We start from the raw sequence: 27716 nt of genomic DNA on the forward strand, positions 1-27716 counted from the left end.
TAACTATAAAGTACGAAATTTTACTGAAAAATACCAAATTGACAATTTAACATAAAATAAGAATAATATTGATAAATACTTGGTCAGTCTTATGTACCAAATACATATTTTAATGAGTTTTTTTCTGTTTTATAGCCTATTTGTATGTGTAATATTCCCTTGTACTTCACATACACAGTATTTACAAAATGTTTTATCCTAGTCTCTCTCTTACTTTCAACGATCCTCTCGCAAATTCGTTAATGAAGCAATATATTTTGTTACACATTATGTTCATTTTTTACTTTTGTAATATTTTCTCCGTGGGAGCAGAAAACGATCCGCCAGAATCTTTTTCACTATATCACAGTTTTGGTTTCGTTTCTGAGGCATTATAGTGGGGATTTAAATTATCACAACAAGAACCACCTCACAATAAACAACCACGTCACAAAAACGCGCCCCAATGCCTGGTCAGCAACCTGACTGTCCTCGCCAGTGTTGACATTGACGCCACCATTCTTAAGGCCAGTGTTGACATTGATGCCATCATACTTGAGGCCAGTGTTGACATTGATGCCACCATACTTGAGGCCAGTGTTGATATTGATAGCAACATTCTTAAGGCCAGTGTTGACATTGATGCCACCATACTTGATGGCAGTGTTGACATTGATGCCATCATACTTGAGGCCAGTGTTGACATTGATGCCACCATACTTGAGGCCAGTGTTGATATTGATAGCACCATTCTTAAGGCCAGTGTTGACATTGATGCCACCATACTTGATGGCAGTGTTGACATTGATGCCATCATACTTGAGGCCAGTGTTGACATTGATGCCACCATACTTGAGGCCAGTGTTGATATTGATAGCACCATTCTTAAGGCCAGTGTTGACATTGATGCCACCATACTTGATGGCAGTGTTGACATTAATGCCACCATACTTGATGGCAGTGTTGACATTGATGCCACCATACCTGGTGCCAGTGATGACAAATGTTGACATTGATGCCATCATATTTGAGGCCAGTGTTGACATTAATGCCACCATACTTGGGTCAGTGTTGACATTAATACCACCATACACGAGGACAGTGTTGACATTGCCAAATTGCCAGATGAGGCCTGACGACAAATTTAGTTTAGTTCATTTATTATGCACCCCATACCCATCTTGTGGGCAGTAGAGGAAAGGGTTACAGAGGCGCATAATGGGGCTCAGGGACTGAACCACCAAATTCATTTAGCTAAGCAATTTTCACTCTTTATGAGTTAGATACGAAATTCAATACACAGTGTCACATCATCATTGGATTCGAGATCGACCTCAAGTACAGTTTCTTAATTAAGCAACTGACATATGTGGAGAGCTAATATCACAATTTATATGTCTGTCCTCCACGCCTGGTAGAGGCGTGGCATTTAACAGCTGGGTGGAAAGCGCTTCGGATTCGTAATCCAGAGGTTCCGGGTTCGATCCCCGGTGAAAGCAGAGACAAATGGGCAAAAATGTTTCTTTCACCCTGATGCTCCTGTTACCTAGCAGTAAATAGGTACCTGGGAGTTAGACAGCTGCTACGGGCTGCTTCCTAGGGGTGGAGGCCTGGGCGAGGACTGGGCCGCGGGGACACTAAGCCCCGAAATCATCTCAAGATAACCTTTTGATAGATAAGATTCACACCGCCCCCCATCCAGTGGGCAGCGGTGGATAGGTAGGTTACAATCACTTAGTTACTACCTACAGTTAGCAAACTGGGGATATTTGACTACGATTTCTGGTAGCATATTATTTTGAATAAAATATTTGCACATCTCTGAAAAATTTGTTATAGAATTGTCTCCGAATTCATTTATCTTTCTGCACTCCATCAGGGTGTGCAAATTATTTTGTTGACACAGATTACATTTGGTCAGGTCTACATCAGCAGATAATGATTATTCCCAGAGATACTTGTAACCGAGTCTAAACCGAGCAGTAGTAACATCTAGAAGTCTGCTGATTTTATTGGATGATCCATAGATAAGTGGCTTCTCTTGCATGATAGTATGATGATAGATGGAATTACTGGTGTCAATTTCACTTTGCCTCAGAACTACAACATTTTGTTGAAGTTCTACAATAAAACAAAAAAAGTCATTATATTAAAATGTAGTTAGTTAATTTTATTTGAATGCCAATAGCAATGCTATATTTTTTGTACAGTCCCATGGGCTTTTCTAGTTATATCAAGGGTTGAATTTGTTTTTTTTAATATGGAATTATAGCGCCAAGCAAATATCGATCTTTGAAATAAGATCATTGGAATAAGAGACAGCATAAAAAAATTGTTCCATATTTCTCACATCCCTCCCTAAACACCCCAGCAAATGTCCCACAGTTTTCCCTAAGTCTTCCCAGTCACTCATGCACTATTCAACATATGATTTTGCAAAAACTATATTTATCCAAAGGGCATCCAGCAAAGTACCCCCACTCCCACCTAAATACCAGATGCATATCAACAACAATCTTGCAAAAACTCTATTTATTTAAAATAATGAGAAAATTATGTTACAAATTTATATTGACATTATATTTGACATATAAAATGCCTCTATTTGAATGAAAAAAATAATGAATTATAATGCTTTTACAATACATATTACATACAAACTTTAGCGCATTCATAATAATATATTTTAATAAATCAGGTTTGGCTGGCGTTCTCAATGCTAGTATTTATATCAAATAATAACAGACTATGTGTAACAGTATTATTATTATTACTTTTAATATTTGTAATATCTCTCTCTCTCTCTCTCTCTCTCTCTCTCTTTTCCCATCCCATATTTTGATTTCTTCTCATTCATCTAGTGTTCCTCATTTACACCAGAATGCAGAGCCACTTGTTTACAGGCCCACATTCAATTCCCAACATCCAAGCTTTTTGGACATAGTAAATGCTGTGCATTGGATTTTGTAAACTAGCTCATCAAGATTGCTAAATCTTGCTTTAGTTAAATGAATTGTGCGGGGTTCAGTCCCTGAGTCCCATTATGCATCTCTGTAGCCCTTTCCACTATCGCCCACAAGATGGGTATGGGTTGCATAATAAACCATCTAAACTAACATTCAATTATATTATCAAACTTGTGCAAAAACCTATACAATCACATTTGCAAACTAGCACAAATTCATTTTAGCAAGTTCGTTTACACATTTTTGGTGTTTGTTTTCTTGCTCGAGCTAAATGAATTGTTGGGTTCAGTCCCAGAGTCCATTACCCGCAACTGTAGCCCTTTCCACTACCCACCCCACAAGATGACTATGGGGTACAAAATAAATTAACTAAACTAGCATTCAATTATATTCTCAAAATTTATACAAACCCATACAATTACTTATGCAAACTAACACAAATTCATTGAGCAAGTTTAACTATTCGCATACTTTGCGTCATTATATAATGGAATACAAAAAGTCCCTATTATATAACACTATTAATGGAGTCCAAGAAATGTGCAAGTTCTTTATTTATAATGACGTGCTGCCAGGAATCTTAGTGAAGTAACTAAAATATTTGCATACTGTGGGTAAAGGATGCACATGACTCCCAAGTTGGGCGGGTGTGGAGCAGACTAGCAACTGCGAGACAAGGCTTAGATGTAAAAAATGCCTTGCATAGAGACCGTTGCAAGCCTCTTGTTGAATCACTTGTGATATAAAAAGAATATTGATATGTATATGTGTCTGTGTACATGTGTGCATGTGTATGTAACAGTGGAAATCGCATAATTAGCTTTCAAGAGACTGTCACTCACCTAGCTAAACAATATGTGGGGTTCAGTTTCCAAAACGATTATGCGCCTCTCAAACCCTTTCCCCCTGCTGCACACAGGAGATCCCTTTTATTTTCAGCTAAATATATATTATATTCAGGGGGTTTGCCTTGTCATAGCACAACCAAAGCCCAATTTGCCCCTTAAGCTTTCCCTATCCCATCTAAATTTAATGAGCATTTCCAATACCAAATATTAGTGATTGTTGCGAGCCTCTTGTTGTGAAACTAGCTACAAGAGATTGTCACTTACCTAGCTAAACGATCAATGGGATTCAGTTCCCGAACCAATTGTGTGCCTCTCTAACCATTTCTCCACCGCCCCAAAGAATGGGTATGAGGATGCATAACAAGATGCATAACAGTCAGTCAGGTGCAGTCACAGTGAGAGGTTGTGTTAGCTGCAGCTCCGATTCTAATAACATTATTATTGCAATAATGGAAGGATTAGTGAAGGATTTGGTGAGTCTGGTTGGAGCTCTGAGAGCAGAGATGGATTCCCTGCGGGAGGAGGTACGACGGCTGAGACTTCGGGAAGAAACGAAGGAGGAGGCCAGTGTTGACGGGACCTCATTAGGAAGGACTGACGGGACCAGTATTAAGAAGTCCTCGTCTTGGCAAGTTGTGAAAGACAGGGGGTCTTAAGAAGACCTTGGCAAAACCGACAACTAATAGCCTACCCCTAAGGACTTTTAACGCATTTGACGTATTAGAGGACGAGTGCTGTGTTGAACCTGTTGTTCAACGAGGTGGCAAAGACAAAGTAACGAGGAGCATTGAAGCGCAGGTCCCTCAAACTGCTCGAAAGGAAAAGGGAGAATCGAAGCGAATTTTGGTTGTGGGAGATTCCCAGGTGAGGTATTTAGACAGAACGTTTTGTGCCAGAGATAGGGGGAACAGATTAAGGGTTTGCTATCCGGGAGCTGGAATTGGTGATATTGTTGGAAACATGAATGATATTATGACAGGAAATGGGAACAAACCCATTATTTGTATTAGTGCAGGGGGTAATGATGTTGGACGAGTTAGGAGTGAGGAACTAATACAGAGATTCAGGACAGCCATTGAATTAGTTAGGAGCAAGGGAGGAATCCCGATCATATGTGGCATTCTTCCAAGAAAGGGAGTGGGAAATGAATGGATGTCGAGGGCAATTGGTGTCAATTGCCGGCTGGAAAGATATTGCAAATCAAATGCAATATCTTTCATAGACAACTGGGAACACTTCTGTGGAAGAAATGAAATGTATGCTCGTGATGGGGTGCATCTATCGAGGGCTGGGGTTGTTACTGTTGCAAACTCGTTGGAACCAGTCATTAGAGGTGTTTGTTTGGGTTTAAACTGTTAGTAGATAGTGGTATGGGAATTGATTTGGAGGAAGGAGGTAATAAAAGTATGTGTTCGTGGGAGAAAAGAATTGGCAAAATGATCAGGGGAAGAAAAGGGCCTCAAAATAACAATTCATTTAGGATATATTACACTAGCAGTAGAAGTCTAAGAAATAAAATTAACGAATTAAATGCTCTTGTCTGCACAGAAAAAATAGATATTATTGCACTTACCGAAACGTGGATGAATGTAGAAAATAGAGAACTATTAGCTGAATATCAGATAAATGGATTTAAACTATTTCACACAGATAGATATATTAGACAAGGAGGGGGAGTAGCCATATATGTTAGGGACAATTTGAAATGTAGTCTCAAAGAGGGAATCAAAACTGAGCCACACACAGAAACTATTTGGATAGAATTAAACGAAAAAGCAAATAATATTATAATAGGAGTTATATGTAGGCCACCAAATTTAGACAGAATGGAAGCAAAGCATCTATGGGATGAAATATCTAGAGCATCTAGATCTAACAGTATTTATGTCATGGGTGACTTTAATTTTAGTGGAATAAACTGGGTGAACAAAACAGGGAATAGTGAAGCAGAAGATTTTCTAGAATTAATTGACGATTGCATTCTTACGCAACACATTAAGGAACCAACACGGGAAAATAATATTTTAGATTTAGTGTTAACTAACAGGGAAACACAAATTAATGACATCGAAATAGGGAGTGAGCTAGGGAACAGTGATCACAAAGTAATCAGATTTAGCATAGAATGGAATAGACATGTAGGAGAAAATTCTGTTAAAGTGCCAGATTTTCGAAAAGCTGATTTTAATGGCCTAAGAAATTTTTTGGGTCAAATAGATTGGATAGTCTTGGGTATGGGGTGTGGGCTGGTCTTAGAGCGAGACATGAACCCAGCGATAGGTGACGTAAAAAGGGATTTCGATGTGGATTTAATATATAACTTATTTAAGAATATTCTAAACAAAGCACAGGAACGTAGTATACCATACAAATTGAATAGATCGAATACTAATGACCCAAAGTGGCTAACAAATAATTTAAAGAACCTTATAGGTAAAAAGAGAGCTTGGTACAAAAGGATTAAGAATGGGGAAGTCACTTTAGAACAGGAATTCGTACAACTGGTTAGAAATGTTAAAAAAGAGATAAGGAAAGCAAAAAGAAACTATGAAGTTCGCATAGCAGGGCAAGCAAAGACAAATCCTAAAGGGTTTTTTCAGTTATATCATACTAAGACTAGGGAAAGGATAGGTCCATTAAAAACTGAGACAGGTCAAATAACAGATAGTGATGAAGAGATGAGTAGTATTTTTAATAAATATTTTGTATCTGTATTTACTAAAGAGGAACTTAACAATATGCCTTCAGCCGAACAAGTCTATGTGGGTGGGGACGAGGACAGGTTGACGAGTTTAGCAGTTACCAGGGAGGATGTTCTTAAACAAATAGTAAAACTCAAACCAAACAAATCCCCAGAGCCGGATGAAGTGTTTGCCAGGGTGCTTAAAGAATGCAAAGAGGAGCTTTGTGGCCCACTGTCAAGCATATTTAATAAATCAATAGAGTCAGGCAGAGTGCCAGAGTTTTGGAAAGTTGCTAATGTGATACCAGTTTTTAAGAAAGGAGATAGATCACTTGCGTCTAAGTCTATTGTGGGAAAGTTACTCGAATCTATAATAGCAAATAAAATTCGTCTTCATCTTGAAAAACATAAATTAATAATTGAGCCGCAACATGGTTTTATAAATGGCCGTTCATGTTTAACAAATTTGTTATCTTATTATTCTAGCATTGTTGAGGCAATTGATAGTGGTAAGGATTGCGATGTTGTGTACCTTGACTTTAGCAAAGCTTTTGATACAGTGCCACATGAAAGACTGATTAAAAAGATAGAGTCTCATGGTATTGGGGGTGCTATATTAAGCTGGATTAGGGCATGGCTATACCAAAGGAAACAGAGAGTTAGTGTTACGGCCCTCTCGGGTCGCAACCGGGTTCTTTCTCTGATGTAAGTAGAGTTTGGGTATCCGGCCCCAAGCTAGTAGTGGCTTTCAAGGGATGTGATCCGTAACGCAAGTAAATAAAAGGGGAAGGGAAATAAAGGCAAAAACTTAATAATATAATTAACACCGTCACCATAAATAATATAAAGATTATCACAAGGGGGAGGAATAAACACTATAATGTACAACGTTGTCTTCTTCTGAAGACTCTGGACGTTCACGGTGCTCACGATGCTAAGCTCTTGGTGCTCTTGTGGCCTCACTATGAATCCTTCGTTCCTCTTGAGTCTACCCTGGCCACAGGCCAGCCAAATCACAGTTCCACTGGGGGCACCGTCGTGGAGGCCATCAACCACAAGTCCAGCCGGTAGCTGGCAGGTTCCAATCAGCGACGCTGGTTAGGCCACTCCACGATCGATACTAAGGTCGCGAACCCTAGTCAGGAGCCTCGTGTGATCCCACAGACCACTCTCCTCGCCACAACACCCCAGTGGTTAAGCGTCTCCACCAGTCAGTCCCGGGTACTACAATCCCTCAACTGCCACGTCACAGGCAGGGTAACACCACAGTGTTCATCTGGGGGGCGACTCACAGCTGCTGCAGCAAACACTTGGAGACAAGACGACTGCCTTGGGTAGACTGATCCAACGTTCGTTACAGCAGTCCCAGGTCGACTCTGTAATCAGACACATCATCAGTAATAGGGACACTCTAGGGCACCTCACTTACAGGCTTAGACACAAACACCCGACGTATCCACAACATAGATGGCATTGCTGTCTAAGCTCCACCTCACCAGAGGTCAGCAGCGGCTGTGTTATGAGCTGATCAGGACGGGAAACTAGCCCTTGTGGCCACTATATCTCGTCCTCACTAGGTGGCGGCGTCCATTTGGAGGGGGTTTCGGGAGCTGACCCACAGATGGCGTGGTCGTCACTGCTCCGGGCTCGGACGCTGGATTCGGGTCCGTAACACCTCCCCACCAAAAAGAATTTGGTTTGGGTTTCTATAAAGAAAAACACAAACCAAATTAGTATGTGGATACCACTCCACACGGACTCACGTACACTAAGAACTGGAATGGCAAGGCTGTCTTGTCCACAGAACTGTCCTAAGGAGAAACCCTGGCACAAAGGAAACTTGAAGATGGAAGGCAATGACCTGCCTGATGTGATTTTCCACACCTTCACTGCGATGTCCAGCCGGGGCATAATCTCACGTGTACCGAGTAAGGATTGGTATAAACACGACCTGGGGCGACTCGACACTTCCCTGTGTCGTGGCACCGATGATGGCTGGTCACAGACGGCATTTCTAATACCGGTCCGGTAGTCCTTCAGGGAGACGGGAACCTGGAATACAGGGGTCTGATAATTTAGAGTGACAGCGACAGTGGGCAAGTCATTACTTACTGCATACTCGCCTACTAGGCCCACACCTAGTTCCAACAGAGCTGCTTGTACACCGAAGATGGCATTCGCTCTGCCACCGTCAGGTCGACCAACGTTCCGTATAACGCTGCATCTAGGCTCAGCAATCACGTGGGGGTGTCAACCTGTCGGAAACAGTCACTCATAATATCACCTCTTGTACCTCCTGTATCTATCATCACCTTCCAGGTCCCTTCCTTGACTGCAACACTTGCAGTGCAAATCTCCAATCCCTGGGATTTCTTCACGATGTTCATGGGAGCCATCATCTGTCGGGTCGTCCACTGGTCCTTACTGAGAACACACACAAGAACAAAAATTACCGCTAGGAAACATTTGGTTAACTGAGGGATAAGCTTCCCGAGCTTGTAACGTCCATAGCCGGCTATATCCATTAGCCTGGTTTGGACCGAAGAGGGCCCTAGAACCTTTACACATACCTCCGACGTCTGGGGAATCTCTGGCCGGTTCAATGAACGCTGTACCTTGCCATACCGCAAGTACTCAGGTGCCTTCACTCCAGACTCTTCGGTATCCGTGGGTGCTTGTACACGAGACCTCTCTTCATGCTCAGTTGCCTCTGCCATCGTAACCTCATGTTCCTTATTGGGAGAAGAATCAGGAGACTCTGCTAGGATGTTGTCAATCTGTAGGCGAGAGGAAGGATTAAACATACTTAATTCCAGGTCTGACTGTACCTGGATATTACCACTGCCTGCTGTTACCTCAGACCTTGCTGTTCCGGCTGACTCGTCCGCGACCATGGGAAGATTGTGGCTCCAATCTGCCACCAAGTCGTTGGCTAGTACCACGTCAATCCCCGCTATAGGCAGGGCATCGACTACTGCCAACGCACATGTGCTGCTGAAGTAAGGCGAGTCGAGATGTACCGGCACTAAGGGGGCGATGTACTGCGTCCACGGAAACCCAACCAGGATAACCTTTTGTCTCCCGTCTACTCTCACTCCCTCGGGTAACGAGTCTCTCACGATCAGGGACTGGGCTGCTCTGAGCACTACAACTGATCTACCAGTATGATCACTCGTTACATACCCACTTGAAGTGTGAGGGGAAAACAATCTGGGTTCTTCCTGCATAGTCGTAGACTGGCTTCCTGCTGGTGATGTTACACAACTCATTAACATCACCTCCCTACGTGGGCCGCTACCTCTTCTGCCTCGGCACATAGCAGCTACATGCCCTTTCTGCCCACAAGTCCAGCACACCACATTCCTCCTCGGACTCCGGTGTTTCGGGCTGTTAGGACTGGTCCTTCGAGGGCTACTTGGGGGCGTCTTCTCAGCGCTTCGTGGGACGGGTCTCTCCTCTTCCTGACGAGGTTTGTCAAACCGGCGTGGGTAATTCCTCGGGACGTACTTAGCAGAAGGCCTATGCGTCAGGATGTATTCCTCAGCCATGGTGGCTGCCGCACTCAAGGTCTCTACCTGCTGTTCCTCTAAGTACGTCTTCAGGTCTCCAGACAGACAGTCTTTGAAGTCCTCTAACAGTATGAGCTGCTCGAGGTCTTCTTTGGTCTCCACCTTCCGAGAGGCACACCATTCCTGGAAAAGTCGCTCCTTGATTGTGGCGAATTCGGTGAAAGTGTGCTCTGAGGTCTTTTTCAGGTTCCTGAACTTCTGCCTGTAAGCCTCGGGTACCAATTGGTAGCCATTAGCACTACCTTCTTCACCTTGTCGTAATCGCCAGAGTCATCAAGGGACAACGTGGAGTAGGCGATTTGGGCCTTCCCAGTCAAGACTGACTGTATCATGATGGCCCAATTCTCCTTCGGCCACTCCAAAGAGGCTGCGACTTTCTCGAAGGCTGCGAAGAACTTCGAAATTTCCTTCTCGTTGAACTTCGGGACCATTTTGATGTTCCTTACCGGATCGAAACTACTGGTTTCCGTTGTTGGCCTCCGACCACCTAACCGCAATACTTCTAGCTCATGTTGTCTCTCTCTTTCCTCTCTGTCTCGTCGTTCTTGCCTGTCTCGTTCTTCTCTTTCTCTTTCTCGTTCTTCTCTTTCTCTTTTCTCTTCTCTTTCTCTTTCTCGCTCTTCTTTCCTTTCTTCTAATTCTAAACGCCTCATCTCTATTTCTTTATCTTTCAATTCTCGTTCTATTTCTAACTTCTTCCATTCTATCTCACGATTTATTTCTAAGGCACGCATTTTTACTGTAAGTAAACTTATATTCAGCTCACCTGCATCGCTGTCAATGTCACTGCCTTTATCTTCCTTTTCAATGGAAGCTATTTCCTCACCTTCTTTTGTACCTTGTGCCTCATCTTCCTGTTTTTCTTCGGCCTTCAAATGCCGGTGAACCTTGGACAAGATCTCCACACGGGAATCACTGGCACGTATCTTGATCTCCAGGTTGGCACTCACCAGTACGAGTTCCTGTTTGCCCAGATATTTTAATCTGGCAAGACAGTCCTCCCTGTTCAGAAAAGCCTGAACATCGTCCAGATCGTCGATGGTAGATTTCTCTGCCATTGTCACAGATGGAACACTTAGCACTTAACACACCGCTTCACTTTAGCACTTAACGCACCGAGCACTGTTCTACATCAATATTGCACTTTATCGCACCAAACACTGCACTTGCCAATATTGCATGTAATTACACCGGGCACCGCGCTACACAATATTGCACTTAATCACAGCGAGCACCGCACTGCACAATATTGCACTTAGTCACTCCGAGCACCGCACAGGACGTATAACGTCCTAATAGTCACACACAGGGGGAATTATTTACAGGGATTACGCCACTTCACCACCCCTGTCAAACATACTTGACAAGGGGTCGGATCCCGCTGGGGATGCCAATTATGTTACGGCCCTCTCGAGTCGCAACCGGGTTCTTTCTCTGATGTAAGTAGAGTTTGGGTATCCGGCCCCAAGCTAGTAGTGGCTTTCAAGGGCTGTGATCCGTAACGCAAGTAAATAAAAGGGGAAGGGAAATAAAGGCAAAAACTTAATAATATAATTAACACCGTCACCATAAATAATATAAAGATTATTACAAGGGGGAGGAATAAACACTATAATGTACAACATTGTCTTCTTCTGAAGACTCTGGACGTTCACGGTGCTCACGATGCTAAGCTCTTGGTGCTCTTGTGGCCTCACTTTGAATCCTTCGATCCTCTTGAGTCTACCCTGGCCACAGGCCAGCCAAATCACAGTTCCACTGGGGGCACCGTCGTGGAGGCCATCAACCACAAGTCCAGCCGGTAGCTGGCAGGTTCCAATCAGCGACGCTGGTTAGGCCACTCCACGATCAATACTAAGGTCGCGAACCCTAGTCAGGAGCCTCGTGTGATCCCACAGACCACTCTCCTCGCCACAACACCCCAGTGGTTAAGCGTCTCCACCAGTCAGTCCCAGGTACTACAATCCCTCAACTGCCACATCACAGGCAGGGTAACACCACAGTGTTCATCCGGGGGGCGACTCACAGCTGCTGCAGCAAACACTTGGAGACAAGACGACTGCCTTGGGTAGACTGATCCAACGTTCGTTACAGCAGTCCCAGGTCGACTCTGTAATCAGACACGTCATCAGTAATAGGGACACTCTAGGGCACCTCACTTACAGGCTTAGACACAAACGCCCGACGTATCCACAACATAGATGGCGTTGCTGTCTAAGCTCCACCTCACCAGAGGTCAGCAGCGGCTGAGTTATGAGCTGATCAGAACGGGAAACTAGCCCTTGTGGCCAGTATATCTCGTCCTCACTAGCTGGCGGCGTCCATTTGGAGGGGGTTTCGGGAGCTGACCCACAGATGGCGTGGTCGTCACTGCTCCGGGCTCGGACGCTGGATTCGGGTCCGTAACAGTTAGTATAAATTGGGTCAAGTCAGAGTGGGAAAATGTTGTAAGTGGGGTGCCTCAGGGCTCTGTCCTGGGACCTCTGTTGTTTATAATATATATAAATGATTTAGATTCAGGTTTGAGTAGCAACATTTGCAAATTTGCTGATGATACGAAAATCGGTAAGGAAATTAATTCGGAGGAGGACTCACTATCACTTCAAGTTGATCTAGATAGGGTTTTGAAATGGTCGAAGGATTGGCAGATGCAGTTTAATGCTGATAAATGTAAAGTTCTGAGGTTAGGTAATGATGATAGGGTTACAAGATACGAGCTAGATGGTGTTGAGATTGCGAAGTCGAATTGCGAAAGGGATCTGGGAGTTATGATTAGTAAGAATTTAAAACAAAAGGATCAATGCATGAATGTTCGTAATAAGGCGAATAGAACACTGAGATTTATTAATCGAAGCATTAGTAACAAGACACCTGGTGTGGTTCTCAAGCTATATCTTGCTCTGGTTAGGCCCCATTTAGATTATGCAGTTCAGTTTTGGTCGCTGTATTATAGAATGGATATAAATTCACTTGAACGTGTCCAGCATAGGATGACTAAGTTAATTCCCCAAATTAGAAATCTTTCATATGAAGAAAGATTAACAAAGCTTAAGTTGCATTCACTGGAAAGGCAAAGAGTTAGGGGTGACATGATAGAGGTTTACAAGTGGATGAATGGACATAACAGGGGGGATATTAATAGGGTATTAAAAATATCAACACAAACAGAACACGAAACAATGGGTATAAATTGGATAAGTTTAGATTTAGGAAAGACTTGGGTAAATACTGGATCAGTAACAGGGTTGTTGATTTGTGGAACCAATTGCCGTGTAACGTGGTGGAGGTGGGGTCCCTCGATTGTTTCAAGCGCGGGTTGGACAAGTATATGAGTGGGATTGGGTGGTTATAGATAGGAGCTGCCTTGTATGGGCCAATAGGCCTTCTGCAGTTACCTTTGTTCTTATGTTCTTATGTTCTTATCCCTACCTATTTGTTTCACTACTGGTAGTCCTCTGGTAAGTGTTCACTTACAGGCTATTGCGAGTTTAAAATTATGCTTGTGCTAAGGTGCCTCTACAAAGACATTCTTTTGGTTACTTGAAAGTAGAAACGAAAAAGAAGTAGTACCAAAGAAAACTGATGCAACCCTGCAGGTGAATATTTCATTAAGTGGGTTACTGAAATCCTGTTCCAGAGAAACTTTGTGTGATTTTGGTCTTTTCTTTTGAAGAGTTACCCTAAGGCATTTTAGCTGCGATCTTCTCCTTTGACGACTTACCCTAAGGCATTTTTTATTATGATTGGCTGACCCTGTAAGTCGGCCTATATTGGACGATTGTCCTTGTGGGGATTTGAAGGTGTGGGAAGTTCCTTGTAAATATCCAACAAATATTTCTCATCCCTAATACAATAGGATGTATTTCCTGTATTGGGCGTCATAATCTTTTAATACACATTTACTAATTATTAGTACAATAGAATTGTGGGGGAAAACCTGACTCCAATAACTAATAATTAAATATATACTTCGATAGCTATGAAGGACCACCACTTTTTGAGAAAAAGTGGAAAACAAATAAAGCAATGGAAAAACTGATCCCAAGAACTAGTGTCCTATGGATAAGCTGTATTTCTGATATAAATGGAGTTAAATTAACTTACACAAAATTGGGGGATTACATGCTAAAAGATTAATACATCCCTAGCATTATTCTGGTGCTGGTTCTTCACCAGAGTAAGCAAAATATAAAAGTAAATAAGGTTGATTATATAATATTAATTTTAGGTAAATGCTCCTCAATATACTACTGAAATGTTGAACAGTATCAGTAAATCAATGGGTTAGTATAATTGATCTCCTTTGGAAATCACTACTGTAATTACAGAGTTATTGCTACAGATAAAAAAGGGACAGCTTAGCTGTAAATCTAGTGAGGTGTAATCAGTTGCTACGCTCCACCGACGACGTGTTGCATAGGGCAAATTGTTGCACTGAACGGTGGGAAGCCTAACACCTCGGTTGACGTCGCCTTGGTACTGAAAGGCAATTACATTGTAGAAATCTTCTACATAATAAGTAACTACAAATAAATCCTAAATCATGAGGATAACTGTTGGAAATTTCAGCCAATATCTGTGCAATTTATATTCAAGCACTATAAATTTATTCTAGAGAGAAATAATGCAAATAATCATCTATTTAGATTGTAAAATTACTCAAGACACGTACGGGATTTGTTTGTTTGTTCTACGGCCTAACGACAACTAGCCTAAATGTTAATTGTGGCCACATAATAACAAAAAGGTGAACCTAGCTGCCGAGCCGCGTGTCCGTTGATGTAGAGACTTGAGCAATTCTTCGTCCTCCAGCTGCTGCTTGAAAGGCGTTGACTTTGGAATTGCTCATATGCTAGTCTGGGACATGGCTACTGTGCCAGATAACGTGGCACCGCTCTACTGGTCGTTCGAGCGAAATAAATGGGATCAAAACGTAGCTCTGCTTCACGCTGTCAATGGTGTCCACGTCGTGCTCTCTCGTTCTCTCGTGTCTAGTGACGCTCTCCCGTCTTCCTTCTCTTCCTTATTGCGCATGCGCGGCTCTCGATAGACATCTCGAGCGTAAATGGATATGTATATCGCAATTGACTAAGGAAAGAAGAGGTAATGACGAGTATTAATATCACATTAAATTCTTCTGTAATAAAATAGAATTTCTCGTAACATAAATTGACTTATTAAAGTTGTGCAGTCAATCGAGAAAATTTAAAATAAAATCATTTACATCAAAGTAATTTCCTCTAGAATGTTTAATATCAAATAAATAAGGGAGTTCCAGTAAGTAGTAGTATACTACGAAATTAAGCTTATTAAGTAACTATTTTTAGTAAAGGAAATGATAAACTGGACTCTTGTTATAAATCCAACTAAATGTGGAGAGAATTCATGTTACTGCCTGTAGTTCCTCACGTCGTCACTCTGACTAGGAAGAATCTGGCAATATGTCTAAATAAATCATGATAATGATTAAATCTACAAGTTAGTAATTTTAGTAACTACTTGTGGTTAATACAAAGGTTGCATAAAATACAAAGATGTATAAAACTGTTGGTTATTTCCAACAGGAATGTATTTCCTGTACTAAGCGTCATAATTAACTAACACTACTAATCCGTAGGTAAGAATCACAAAATTTATTGCATTAGGATGTGAAACATCATGTAATTTCTCTTAGAATTGTGGCAATGTTGCGTCAGACACCCACAGATAATAAATTTCCATATATCTGTAGGTGTAATAGAAATCCAACTATTTACTTTCCTTTATTAAGGATAATTTTTTATTAATAGGTATACTTTATTTAGTATACTACAGTTTACTGGAATTCCTTTATCTAGCTAGATAGCTGTTCCAGTAAATAATATTATAACCTAAAATCATTTCCACTTCCAAAGGATTCTCGTTTTATTTGTGCAGTCTACATTAACTGACCTGCACTGCGAGTATCAAATATTACCACATAATGTATTTAATTATGATATAAACAGTTGTTATAAACACTTCCTTTCTTATTTATCTTTAATTAATCAAAAGCATTTATGCTCGAGTCCCCCATTGGGACATATCGTGCATGCGTATCTCCCCGAGAGGGAAGGAGGACTCTCTCGCCTTATTAGTTTCCCTGGCAGCAAGGTGTTCCAAAGCAGTCCTTATAATTCTCACAATTCTGCAAGCATCCGTACATCATCGGGCTTCAGATTGAGGACGCAGCTTACCAGAATCATGGACACGAATTCGGCAGGCATTTTTACCTCTTTGAATTATTATTTTGAGCTCTAATAATAATTAATGTAAGTAAGTAAGTAATTATCAAAAGAAGGCACCAAACCGGGAAGGCTATGTAGCACCATCAAATGCGCAAAATAATCAGAGGGCGCTAAATATCACCAAGGATGCCAATACGAGAACAAAAACGCATAAGGCGAACGATATCAAAAGTATCCGAGTCACCAAGAATTCTATCGAGGGACAGGTGACCGCGAGGGGCGGTCGGAAAGCAAGACACACGCTCGTCCTGGAAGTCAGGACATTCAAGAAGGACATCCATGACCGTAAGAGGGACAATGCAACTAGGACAATAAGGAGCAGGGCGGCGCTCCATCAAGTGACCATGGGTTAAGCGAGTATGGCCAATACGCAACCTCGCCAGAGCTGTTTCCCACCGCCGGTTACGGTGGAAGGAGGACCGCCACGAGGAAACACAACATTTAAGAGCACTTAGTTTGTTACCAAATAATTAATGTAGGTGCCATGTCGTGACGCTGTAGGCTTCAAAAAATAAACCCCATGTAAGTGATACTTTCACCCCTCCAATCATTTAGATATTGCATTTATATGTGTAAATACTAGTTTGGAGTGGTAATTATGGAAGATAATTATTGCAGCATGGGGCAACACAACTGAGGAGGTGTGTGACTGTCATATACTCACGTGTTCCAAGGCTCACTATCTCATGCCTGATTCCAGACTGTTGTAGAGATTGGACTCCAACTTCGTTACTCTGTCACAACTGAGATTTAATTAGTTCTCATTGTAGATAGTTCCTCTCAGCTGTGAAAGTCAATACATTTCTATATTTGCATTTTGATTACATATTATTTAATCTTTAATATGCAGTAGTATTTTTGTATTACATTTTACTAATCATTATAATCTATGTGTATGCATATTATCATTATACACATTATGCATTATGTAGACTAACCTCATAGAAGATCCACCCCCCCAAAAAAAAAAAAGTGTCATGGGAAGAGGTTCTAGACTGTATAGAATTTTACAGTTCATTGCATATGAATAGAATAATAGAATTTCTTGCATTTAATCATAGAGATCCATAAGTCACTGGTTCTCTCATTTAACATCGTATTCTGGTCCTTCGAGCTTTCTTAGAATTTATTATTATTTTGCATTCATTGAATTATACATCAATCAGTTTATTAAAATTCATACCAACATATTTTCTGGTCAACTTATTGAACCTGATGAGCCATATTTAATATTAATCAATACTGGTTCTAGACCATTTATTACATTTATTTAGTATTTAGTATACATTTATTAGTATTAAACTAGAGCCAAATTTCCCCCTCATATTTTACGATCATTCGAACGGAGATGCTCTAGACTCTAGAGTTCTAGACTATTATTAAAGAACCAGTATAATTAGTAGAATATAGCCAGAAGTTAGGTTGTCCACAATTCATTAATCATTTATCATCCCTGATATAATTATACGTTTTAATTAAGTAGTATTATCAGGTGGTAGGATTTATTATCCCTGATAATGTTTTACTTTAATTAGGAAGTATTGTCAGGTGTTAGGATATTATTATAGAATCACGGCAGTTGTATATCTGCCACAGACATATATAATCATTTATAGTAGTAGGATACTTGTCACATATATAATCACTTGTATATACTCTATATAAATCAAAAATTATAAAAAAAAAATAGCACTATCCTGAATTTGCACTATTAGCATCATTATTGTATTTTATGCCAACCCATAGTGGTAGGTTTTAGACTTGAATTGTGCTAAGGTGTGCACAACTTTAGCTTAACTTATTATTCTTAGCCAACCTAGTTAGGTAGGATTATTAGCAGACTAGCATTGTACCAGGCAGTACAGCCTAGTCAACATTTATTATTGTGCAAACCCAAGTCAAGGGTGTGGGAACCGACCTGTGAGATTTATATTTATTTAATTTATATGAATTTATATTTACGTTAATTTATATACTTCGATAGCAATTTGTATAATGATAAGTGGACTGTATTTCTGCAATAATCTCATAATCTCACAAATCGATCCTCTACACATTAGGGGGGTTTATTAAATTAATATATGCAGCCAATCAAACTACAGTAACTACATACATTGAAGAGGTTCCTTATCTTATAGTACAGCAGGTTAGTCCACCAGGTATAACTAGGGTGTAGACACCAAATTATCCTCTTTGAGGTAGCTTCCATATCACCCAGTAACTGGTGCACAAAATCTTGCATCCTCGTCTTGACCTGTCAAAAGGGCGCTAACTGTGAAGCCAGATACCTATATATGACAAGCTATATCAGAGAAAACTGTACATGGAACATGAAGACCTGGCTTAATTACCTTTAGTTTGAGGCTTCCACGTGCTCTAACCGGATCACCCTATATAATGACATTAATGGCCATAAATGAAAGATACATGGGTTTCGGAAAGAACACTTAACTTGAATTGTAGACATCGTGTTGAAAATGGTACCTTTGGTTTCCAAAACACTACGTCCAAGTAAAATTAACAGGAGCCGAATTTGCTCCCGTGTGAGCCTCTGGTCTCGTACAAACAATGGCTGTTTAACACTCCATACTATTGACGTTACTGGCCGACATTGTCCAGATATGATAGGAGCTAAATTTGCTCCACACGTCTCGGAGGTGACACAACAATGGCTGCCTCCTTCCTCCCTCACGCCTGGCCTACTTTGTCCAGATTTCAGAAAGTGATAGAAGGGTCACATTTACTCTACTTTAATATTGACAATTAAGTTAATTTATATAAGATGTTTTTATGATCGTAAAGTCCAAAGACTAATGTATTTAAGAATAATTCCCAGCAGAATAGCTGGTGAATTATAATGGTATGTGGTGATGATATCCCGTTTTCTTTAGATGGTAATTCCACTACAAGTTACGTTTTCTATGGGTAACTTGTTGGTAATACAGCTATTATCTGTATGATTATTAAATGGTGTCGGATTTTCCGACATAATTCCCCAGGGGGCTGCTCACGGGTCGAAGTCCTATTTAGAACAGACGAACACCGATACTCCTCCTTCGAATTATTAGATTAATTTGATGTTAGTAGTTAGTAATCACACATTTGTGCGTCTGTTCGTGCAGGACGGATGTCCCGTACTAGAGTTGCAGGGGTTAAAAGTCTAATGCGAATTCATTTCCCTGTCAACTCTTGAATGGCTAATATTCAAGCCTAATTACATATTATTTAACCCAGAAGACTGAATGTGATCAAGTACTACAGTCAAGTATGATTCAGGGACTGCAGTGAGATCAGTGACATTAGATATAACTTGAAGTTTGTTCAGGTAACTGGTCACTGATATATAAACACTGAGGCCCATGGAATACATCTTGATTAAATAATAAATGTATCAAATCAGTCATCAGATTTATTGGGGTTTAATTTAGTTAATTGATTCAGAGGATTGAATAGCTCATCATTAAAGTAAAGTATGGTTCTGAGACTGCAGTGGGTTCAGTGACATTGGTCGCAGTGACTTGTAGCTGTTTTAGGCTACTGTTCACTGATTTGCCACTGAGGCCTCATGAACTCATCTTCAGCATTAAATGATGATACTAACATCAACCTCTGTTGGTATAGTCAGCTGTTATCTCCTTAGTATAATGCTACTGGAGAAATATAATCAGCTGACAAATTTAGATTTCTACTGGTATTGTTTATCTGCAGGCATAGGTCTCCTCAGGCTTGATACTGGGCCTGAGAGTAATTTACCTCCTGCAGAGTTTAACATGGTTATACCCTGATATTTAGTAGGGCTACCGATGAATCGATGACAATAGTCTGTCCCAACAAGGAGACCGAAGTCGGTGAGGTGATCAGACTTAATATTATCTGCCAATTTTATTCCTCTATTTCTCAGGAATTTGGCTGTTGCTCTCAGACCTTGAACTTGTAGGTCTACTGGTATTTTGTCCACCACAATGGCTTGTACTCGACAGACGTACCTGCCTAAACGTACTGATGGTTGTACCACCTGGTAGACTTGAGGTCCTGCATCTGTTACAAACCCTGAGATGTTGAATGACGTCTGGGCTACAGGCCTTAATTGTAGTTCATCTGCCAACTTTTTAGTGATATATGTTCTCTGGGATCCTTGGTCAAACAACCCACGGGTATGGACCTTGGCCCTCTTATTCAGGATGGTAATTTGGGCAGTAGGCAAAGTCGTATTACCTTTAGACTTTGCCGATTGGACACTGTTTGTTTGTTGCACCTTGCAGTACTGTACTGTGGTGGGAATGCTATCTTCCACCTTGAGGTTTGGAGACGTTGTTTTGGTGTCTCTGCACAATGCTGCATGGTGTTGACCTTTGTTACACCTATTACAGGTGTGTAATTGGGTATCACAATCGTTGATGTTATGTTTCCTGAGGCACCTCGTGCAATGTTGCAAATCTTTGAGTCGTTCAACACGGGCGTCACTATCAGGAAAATTAGGGCAGTGGTACATTGAATGTTTCTCATGGCAGAACAAACATGTTCCATAGCTTCCAGTACCCTTTGGTGTCGAATTATAGTGTCTAGATTGATTTGGAGTACCTTTGGTACTCTGTGGTTTACTATTATTGGTTTCTGAGGGTTTACTTGGTGGTTTTAATTTGTCATGTGTTCGTAATTGATGAACTACTGACTTTAAACCTTCAGATATTTCATTCATAGATAAGATGCTTTTATTGTAATGAGCACTCATTTGTCTCAATATGTCCCTAGGTATTTTCTCCTGGACAATTATTTTCAAGACCCACTCAGCCCCGTTTGTATCTGCTGTCAGGCTGAGGGCATTGATCATTGATTCTACCTCCAGCTTGAATACTTGGAGTGAATCAGCTGAAGCCTCCGGTGGGGGTAAATGCAACAGCTCATGAACTAAATGTGATGTTCTTACTTCTGGATCAGCATAATTATCCTTGAGGAGTTTTACTGCCAGATCATAGCCGTCATTAGTTAATCTCAGATGGGATACTACTGTTTTAGCCTCACCTGATAATTGGCCTTGCGAATAAGAGAATTTACTACTCTTTGGTAAAGATTGTTTTGAGTCTACAAGGTCAACGAATTTGTTCCAAAATTCATCCCAATCTTCCTCATCTTTTCCTGAGAAAGTGGGTAAATTAATTGGAGGGAGTCGAGCTTCTGCTTGACTCGTATTAGATGCAACTGTTGTTGTTGTTGCTATTGCCTTGTTGTGGGCAATTAATTTGACATAAGGCTGTAACGTGGCCTGAGTTTGATCTTCATAATTCGCAAGATCAACCATAATGTCGTCTATTTCTGTTTCTGATAAATTGGTGTTGGCAAGTTCAGCCACATATGTTGCTATTTGACATTTGATTTGCTCAAATTTACCTGCAGCTGCTTGATAATAGCTTTCCAGGTCAGCATAATCAACTGTTGATTGTTGTGACAAATCTTCACATTTCTTGATCTGTCTTGTTAAGTGGCCTTTAAGACCTGCAAGGGTTCTTTTCATTCTCCCTGCATTATCCATACTGGCTCGTTGGTGAAGCCTTGTGGGGCTTGTACTTGGGCTGCTCATAATACTGAACAAGCTCTAATGGTAGCCTAGGGTAAAATGCACTCACTAGGCAATAATCCTACCTCTACTAGAGGTTAGCACTTAAAATTAATACACATTATATATATACAATCATCCACACTAATGATTTGAGTGATAAACCAGTGTCACTGGAAGTACCTTTAGGTTAGCTCTTCTATATCACCCTAGGATGGAAGAGACACTAATTAATCACTCAAAGGTGTAATGATCATAAGTAAATTATTATATATACAACTCAACTCGAGTTGATAAAAATTACACCCAAAATAGGGTCTGGACCATTCATTAATGGTGTTAGGTTGATCAATATAGTACAACTGACTATGGTAATAATGGGACTAGGATGAGCAATAATAGTTCAACTAGTCATATCCTTCCCTGTTGTGGGTTGGCAATTAGTAAATATTATACTGTGATCACTAGTGCAATATATATTAAATAATTCTCTATTTTGGAGAAATAATATACACAATTATTGATAATAGCCTCTTAATTAGCCTCTATGAAACTTCTAATATTATCAAGAAGTATTAAATATTATTAGTGACCTCGCGAAATAAAGTCCACAAAATTCGTAGATAATCTCTCGCGAAATGTAACACCACGAAATCCGTGAACAATATCGCGAAGACACAGTCACTAATTTGGCTGGCTTCTATATTAGCGCTGTCATTTCACGAAATAACACGCCACCAAATATCTGTGGGTGTGCATGAAACCGCTGACGAAGCTGAACTCGGCTGAGGGAGGCTCCTGAGCTCCCTCGAGGCTACGCTGCCTTCTTGACTGGCTTTGTTTAAATCACACTGCACTAGATATTTTATGAATCCACTGGTTAACTGGTTCATCCGGTACTAAGATGACCAAATGTGGGTTCAAAGGATCAAATAATCCGTCATCCGGTTCGAAGATGACCAAATAATGTGGGAACCGACCTGTGAGATTTATATTCATTTAATTTATATGAATTTATATTTACGTTAATTTATATACTTCGATAGCAATTTGTATAATGTTAAGTGGACTGTATTTCTGCAATAATCTCATAATCTCACAAATCGATCCTCTACACATTAGGGGGGTTTATTAAATTAATATATGCAGCCAATCAAACTACAGTAACTACATACATTGAAGAGGTTCCTTATCTTATAGTACAGCAGGTTAGTCCACCAGGTATAACTAGGGTGTAGACACCAAATTATCCTCTTTGAGGTAGCTTCCATATCACCCAGTAACTGGTGCACAAAATCTTGCATCCTCGTCTTGACCTGTCAAAAGGGCGCTAACTGTGAAGCCAGATACCTATATATGACAAGCTATATCAGAGAAAACTGTACATGGAACATGAAGACCTGGCTTAATTACCTTTAGTTTGAGGCTTCCACGTGCTCTAACCGGATCACCCTATATAATGACATTAATGGCCATAAATGAAAGATACATGGGTTTCGGAAAGAACACTTAACTTGAATTGTAGACATCGTGTTGAAAATGGTACCTTTGGTTTCCATAACACTACGTCCAAGTAAAATTAACAGGAGCCGAATTTGCTCCCGTGTGAGCCTCTGGTCTCGTACAAACAATGGCTGTTTAACACTCCATACTATTGACGTTACTGGCCGACATTGTCCAGATATGATAGGAGCTAAATTTGCTCCACACGTCTCGGAGGTGACACAACAATGGCTGCCTCCTTCCTCCCTCACGCCTGGCCTACTTTGTCCAGATTTCAGAAAGTGATAGAAGGGTCACATTTACTCTACTTTAATATTGATAATTAAGTTAATTTATATAAGATGTTTTTATGATGGTAAAGTCCAAAGACTAATGTATTTAAGAATAATTCCCAGCAGAATAGCTGGTGAATTATAATGGTATGTGGTGATGATATCCCGTTTTCTTTAGATGGTAATTCCACTACAAGTTACGTTTTCTATGGGTAACTTGTTGGTAATACAGCTATTATCTGTATGATTATTAAATGGTGTCGGATTTTCCGACAAAGGGTAGGACTTATTATTATACACGAATTGTGTTTTCCATATCTTATTATAATTTACTGTGTACATTTTGAGTATTACTGAGGTATCACTCCCCATCCTACGCTGATAATGATGACCTAAGCCTAGGAATTCCTGTAGAGACACCAAAGTGCTATTCAAATATTAGCTATTTAATATTAGGTAGGTAAGCTAACCTCTACGTGAGATATGATTAACATAGCCTTCCTAAGGAATTGGATATTAGGATATCAATAATCGTACTGGTTCCATGTATATATGAACAGTACCGTAGTTATTTTTATAACCAAATCATGGCATCAACTAAGCCAAAATCCACAGACTGTGCACCAGAAGAAATGTCCAGCAACTGCTTACTATATCTTAGATCATACTGGAGTCACAAAGGCCATGTGACTCGACAGTTGAATGTGTGTAATCAGCTGGTTCAATCAGGTGCCACAGTCAAAGTATTAGAAAACCACATAGTAGTGGCCAAGCAAAAGTTGGAGAGAACGAACGAGGCTGCAGATGACTATCTCAAAGTCATCATGCAACAGAATGCTGAGCCTGATAAGCTAGATACCTTCCATGCCTGGGCGGTTATGTCCGACCTGTCAAGGCCATATTAGTTGACCACATCCCATTTGACCTAAATGTCAAAGGTCTGGGGGGACACAGTCAGATTTTTGTAGAAAAATTTAATAAAACTGGCTGACACCAAGATAACGTCTGACCACCTCACCAATGTAGATTTATTACAGGCCAACAGGGAATAAACTCGTTGAATTCAGCAGGAGGCTAAATTACTTACTTATAGGTAGAGTCTTGAACCTGAAGAAGCCTATGCCAGCTGAAAACCAACATTAATTCCAGATTGAGTCTGGTACAATTAGTATAAGCCGAGTTAGTTTCTATGGATCTCAGTGGATAAATCAGTGACCAGTAGCCTAAACCAGTTCACGTCACAGCGACAAATGTCACTGACCCCCCTGTAGACCCAGAACTATTCTCGACAGTAATAATTGACCACATTCAGTCCTTATCGTATCTTATCGCATTTATCATACCTTAAGGTAAATCTACCAGAGAAGACAGCTGTTACGTTTGATGGCGGAAGAGAAACAATCTTCGTTCACATGGTTTATTGTTAACAACTCACAACAACAGCAAAACAATTATAAGGTACATAACTTACTATCTACAAGATTATAAATAAAAGAGCATCTGCTCCAAACATGCAACCAACATCTGTAGTACTCAATCCCAACATCTGTAGTACTCAATCCCAACATCTGTAGTACTCAATCCCAACATTCCTCCCCATTTAATTAAACTCTACCCTTACAGGTTAAGTCTATCAGGCGATCGTATAACTCTTCCTGATTTTCTCAACTGGGAGTCCCGACCTGTTAGTTCTGGGAAACATTCTTCTGAATTACTTTCTGTAGAGTCCATAGGGTTAACTGTATCTCCATTACCCTCTGTTGCCACTTGCTCTGCCTCCCTGTCTCCTGCAGGTGCAGCTACCCCTTCATTATTAGGATGGGTATCACTAGTTGCCCCATACTCACCTGAAGGGTCTTTAAAATTCCGCGTGAACCTTGGCATGAGATGATCTGCATGCCTTTTCCAATTAATGTTCCCAAAACTCTGCACTTGCACAGTGACATTCCTGCGTCCCAGGACTTCCCTAATTTTTCCTTCTACCCAAGGCTTCCCAATTCCAAAATTCCTTGCATATGTTCCGAACCATAAGGGAAACTGACCCAACTATAGAATGGGTTAACCTAAGTATCGCGTTTTCAAAGGGGTCGCTCAAGTTGGAAAAGACGAACGCCGAAAGAATATTGTTGATAACATCTTGATAACTTATTAAACCAAAATTATTTATTAGTCAGATGAAAGACATCTGACTAATCGGATGAAAGACATCAGAGGATTTTCTTTATTTTCAATAAATTGTTCCCAATTAGTTGATTTGAATTATTATTATTATATTATATTAAGAACATAAATTATTGACTTAATATATATATATATATATATATATATATATATATATATATATATATATATATATATATATATATATATATATATATATATATATATATATTAGTATATTTTGGTAGCAGTCTTTCCTGTAGACATATATTATTAAATATGACCGAAAAAGTAAGATTAATAATTCTAACATGAATTTTCTCAATCTTTCGTACATTTCTTTTCACTGTTGGAGGTAATTAAAAAATCAATTCTCCAAAATTCATTTTTATTTCTAGTCTGACGCGACACGAGCGCGTTTCGTAGAACTTATTACATTTTCAAAGACTTTAGTTTACAAATACACAACTGAATAGAACTTACACATCTTCGATTTTTGTTTATATCTACATTTGAGTGAGGTGGATGGGGTGAGGTGGCATTAATAAGGTATTAATTTCTTCAACACAACACAGAACAAGAGGTGGCATTAATAGGGTATTAATTTCATCAACACAAGACAGAACACGAAACATTGGGTATTGAAATGGAAGTGATTGTAGAAAGCCTATTGGTCCATATTTCTTGATGCTTCTATATTGGAGCGGAGTCTTGAGGTGGGTAGAATATAGTTGTGCATTAATTGGCTGTTCCCTGGAAACACAAACCGAAACTGTCTCTATTTTCCGCTTGTTACAACTTGTAATAAAGTTGTTACATCTTGGCTTAACGTGTTTATGACGTATTAGAACGTTGTTACAACTTGCTATATTGGTTGTTATAACTGGTTAGGAAGTGTTAAAACTTGTTCGAACGTTGTACCAACGTCGTAGTTTCGGTGTATGTTTGGCGGGTTGATTGCTGGTGTTGACTTCTTAATGTGTAGTGCCTCGCAAACGTCAAGCCGCCTGCTGTCGCTGTATCTATCGATGATTTCTGTGTTGTTTACTAGGATTTCTCTGGCGATGGTTTAGTTGCGGGATTAGATTATATGTTCCTTAATGGAGCCCTGTTGTTTATGCATCGTTAAACGCCTAGAAAGAGATGTTGTTGTCTTGCCTATATACTGGGTTTTTTGGAGCTTACAGTCCCCAAGTGGGCATTTGAAGGCATAGACGACGTTGGTCTCTTTTAAAGCGTTCTGCTTTGTGTCTGGAGAGTTTCTCATGAGTAGGCTGGCCGTTTTTCTGGTTTTATAGTAAATCGTCAGTTGTATCCTCTGATTTTTGTCTGTAGGGATAACGTTTCTATTAACAATATCTTTCAGGACCCTTTCCTCTGTTTTATGAGCTGTGGAAAAGAAATTCCTGTAAAATAGTCTAATAGGGGGTATAGGTGTTGTGTTAGTTGTCTCTTCAGAGGTTGCATGGCGTTTCACTTTCCTTCTTATGATGTCTTCGACGAAACCATTGGAGAAGCCGTTGTTGACTAGGACCTGCCTTACCCTACAGAGTTCTTCGTCGACTTGCTTCCATTCTGAGCTGTGGCTGAGAGCACGGTCGACATATGCGTTAACAACACTCCTCTTGTACCTGTCTGGGCAGTCGCTGTTGGCATTTAGGCACATTCCTATGTTCGTTTCCTTTGTGTAGACTGCAGTGTGGAAACCTCCGCTCTTTTCCATGACTGTTACATCTAGAAAGGGCAGCTTCCCATCCTTTTCCATCTCGTAAGTGAAACGCAGCACGGAACTCTGCTCAAATGCCTCCTTCAGCTCCTGCAGATGTCTGACATCAGGTACCTGTGTAAAAATGTCGTCAACATACCTGCAGTATATGGCCGGTTTCAAGTTCATGTCGACTAAGACTTTTTGCTCG

The 27716-nt window shown here is 40.4% G+C and overlaps 1 protein-coding gene across 1 annotated transcript in view; it reads right to left on the minus strand.

The window, feature by feature from the left end:
• Positions 1–253: 253 nt before the first annotated feature.
• Positions 254–27716, minus strand: part of LOC138350481 (uncharacterized) — a 398783-nt gene continuing 371320 nt past the window's right edge. The window contains exon 2 of the mRNA XM_069301499.1: positions 254–1525. Coding sequence (XP_069157600.1) covers positions 393–1037 — 645 coding nt within the window. The 5' untranslated portion in view covers positions 1038–1525 and the 3' untranslated portion in view covers positions 254–392. The remainder of the gene's footprint in view (positions 1526–27716) is intronic.

The sequence above is a fragment of the Procambarus clarkii genome, chromosome 45 (genome assembly GCF_040958095.1).
Source record: "Procambarus clarkii isolate CNS0578487 chromosome 45, FALCON_Pclarkii_2.0, whole genome shotgun sequence".
In the NCBI taxonomy this organism is placed as follows: Eukaryota; Metazoa; Arthropoda; class Malacostraca; order Decapoda; family Cambaridae; genus Procambarus; species Procambarus clarkii.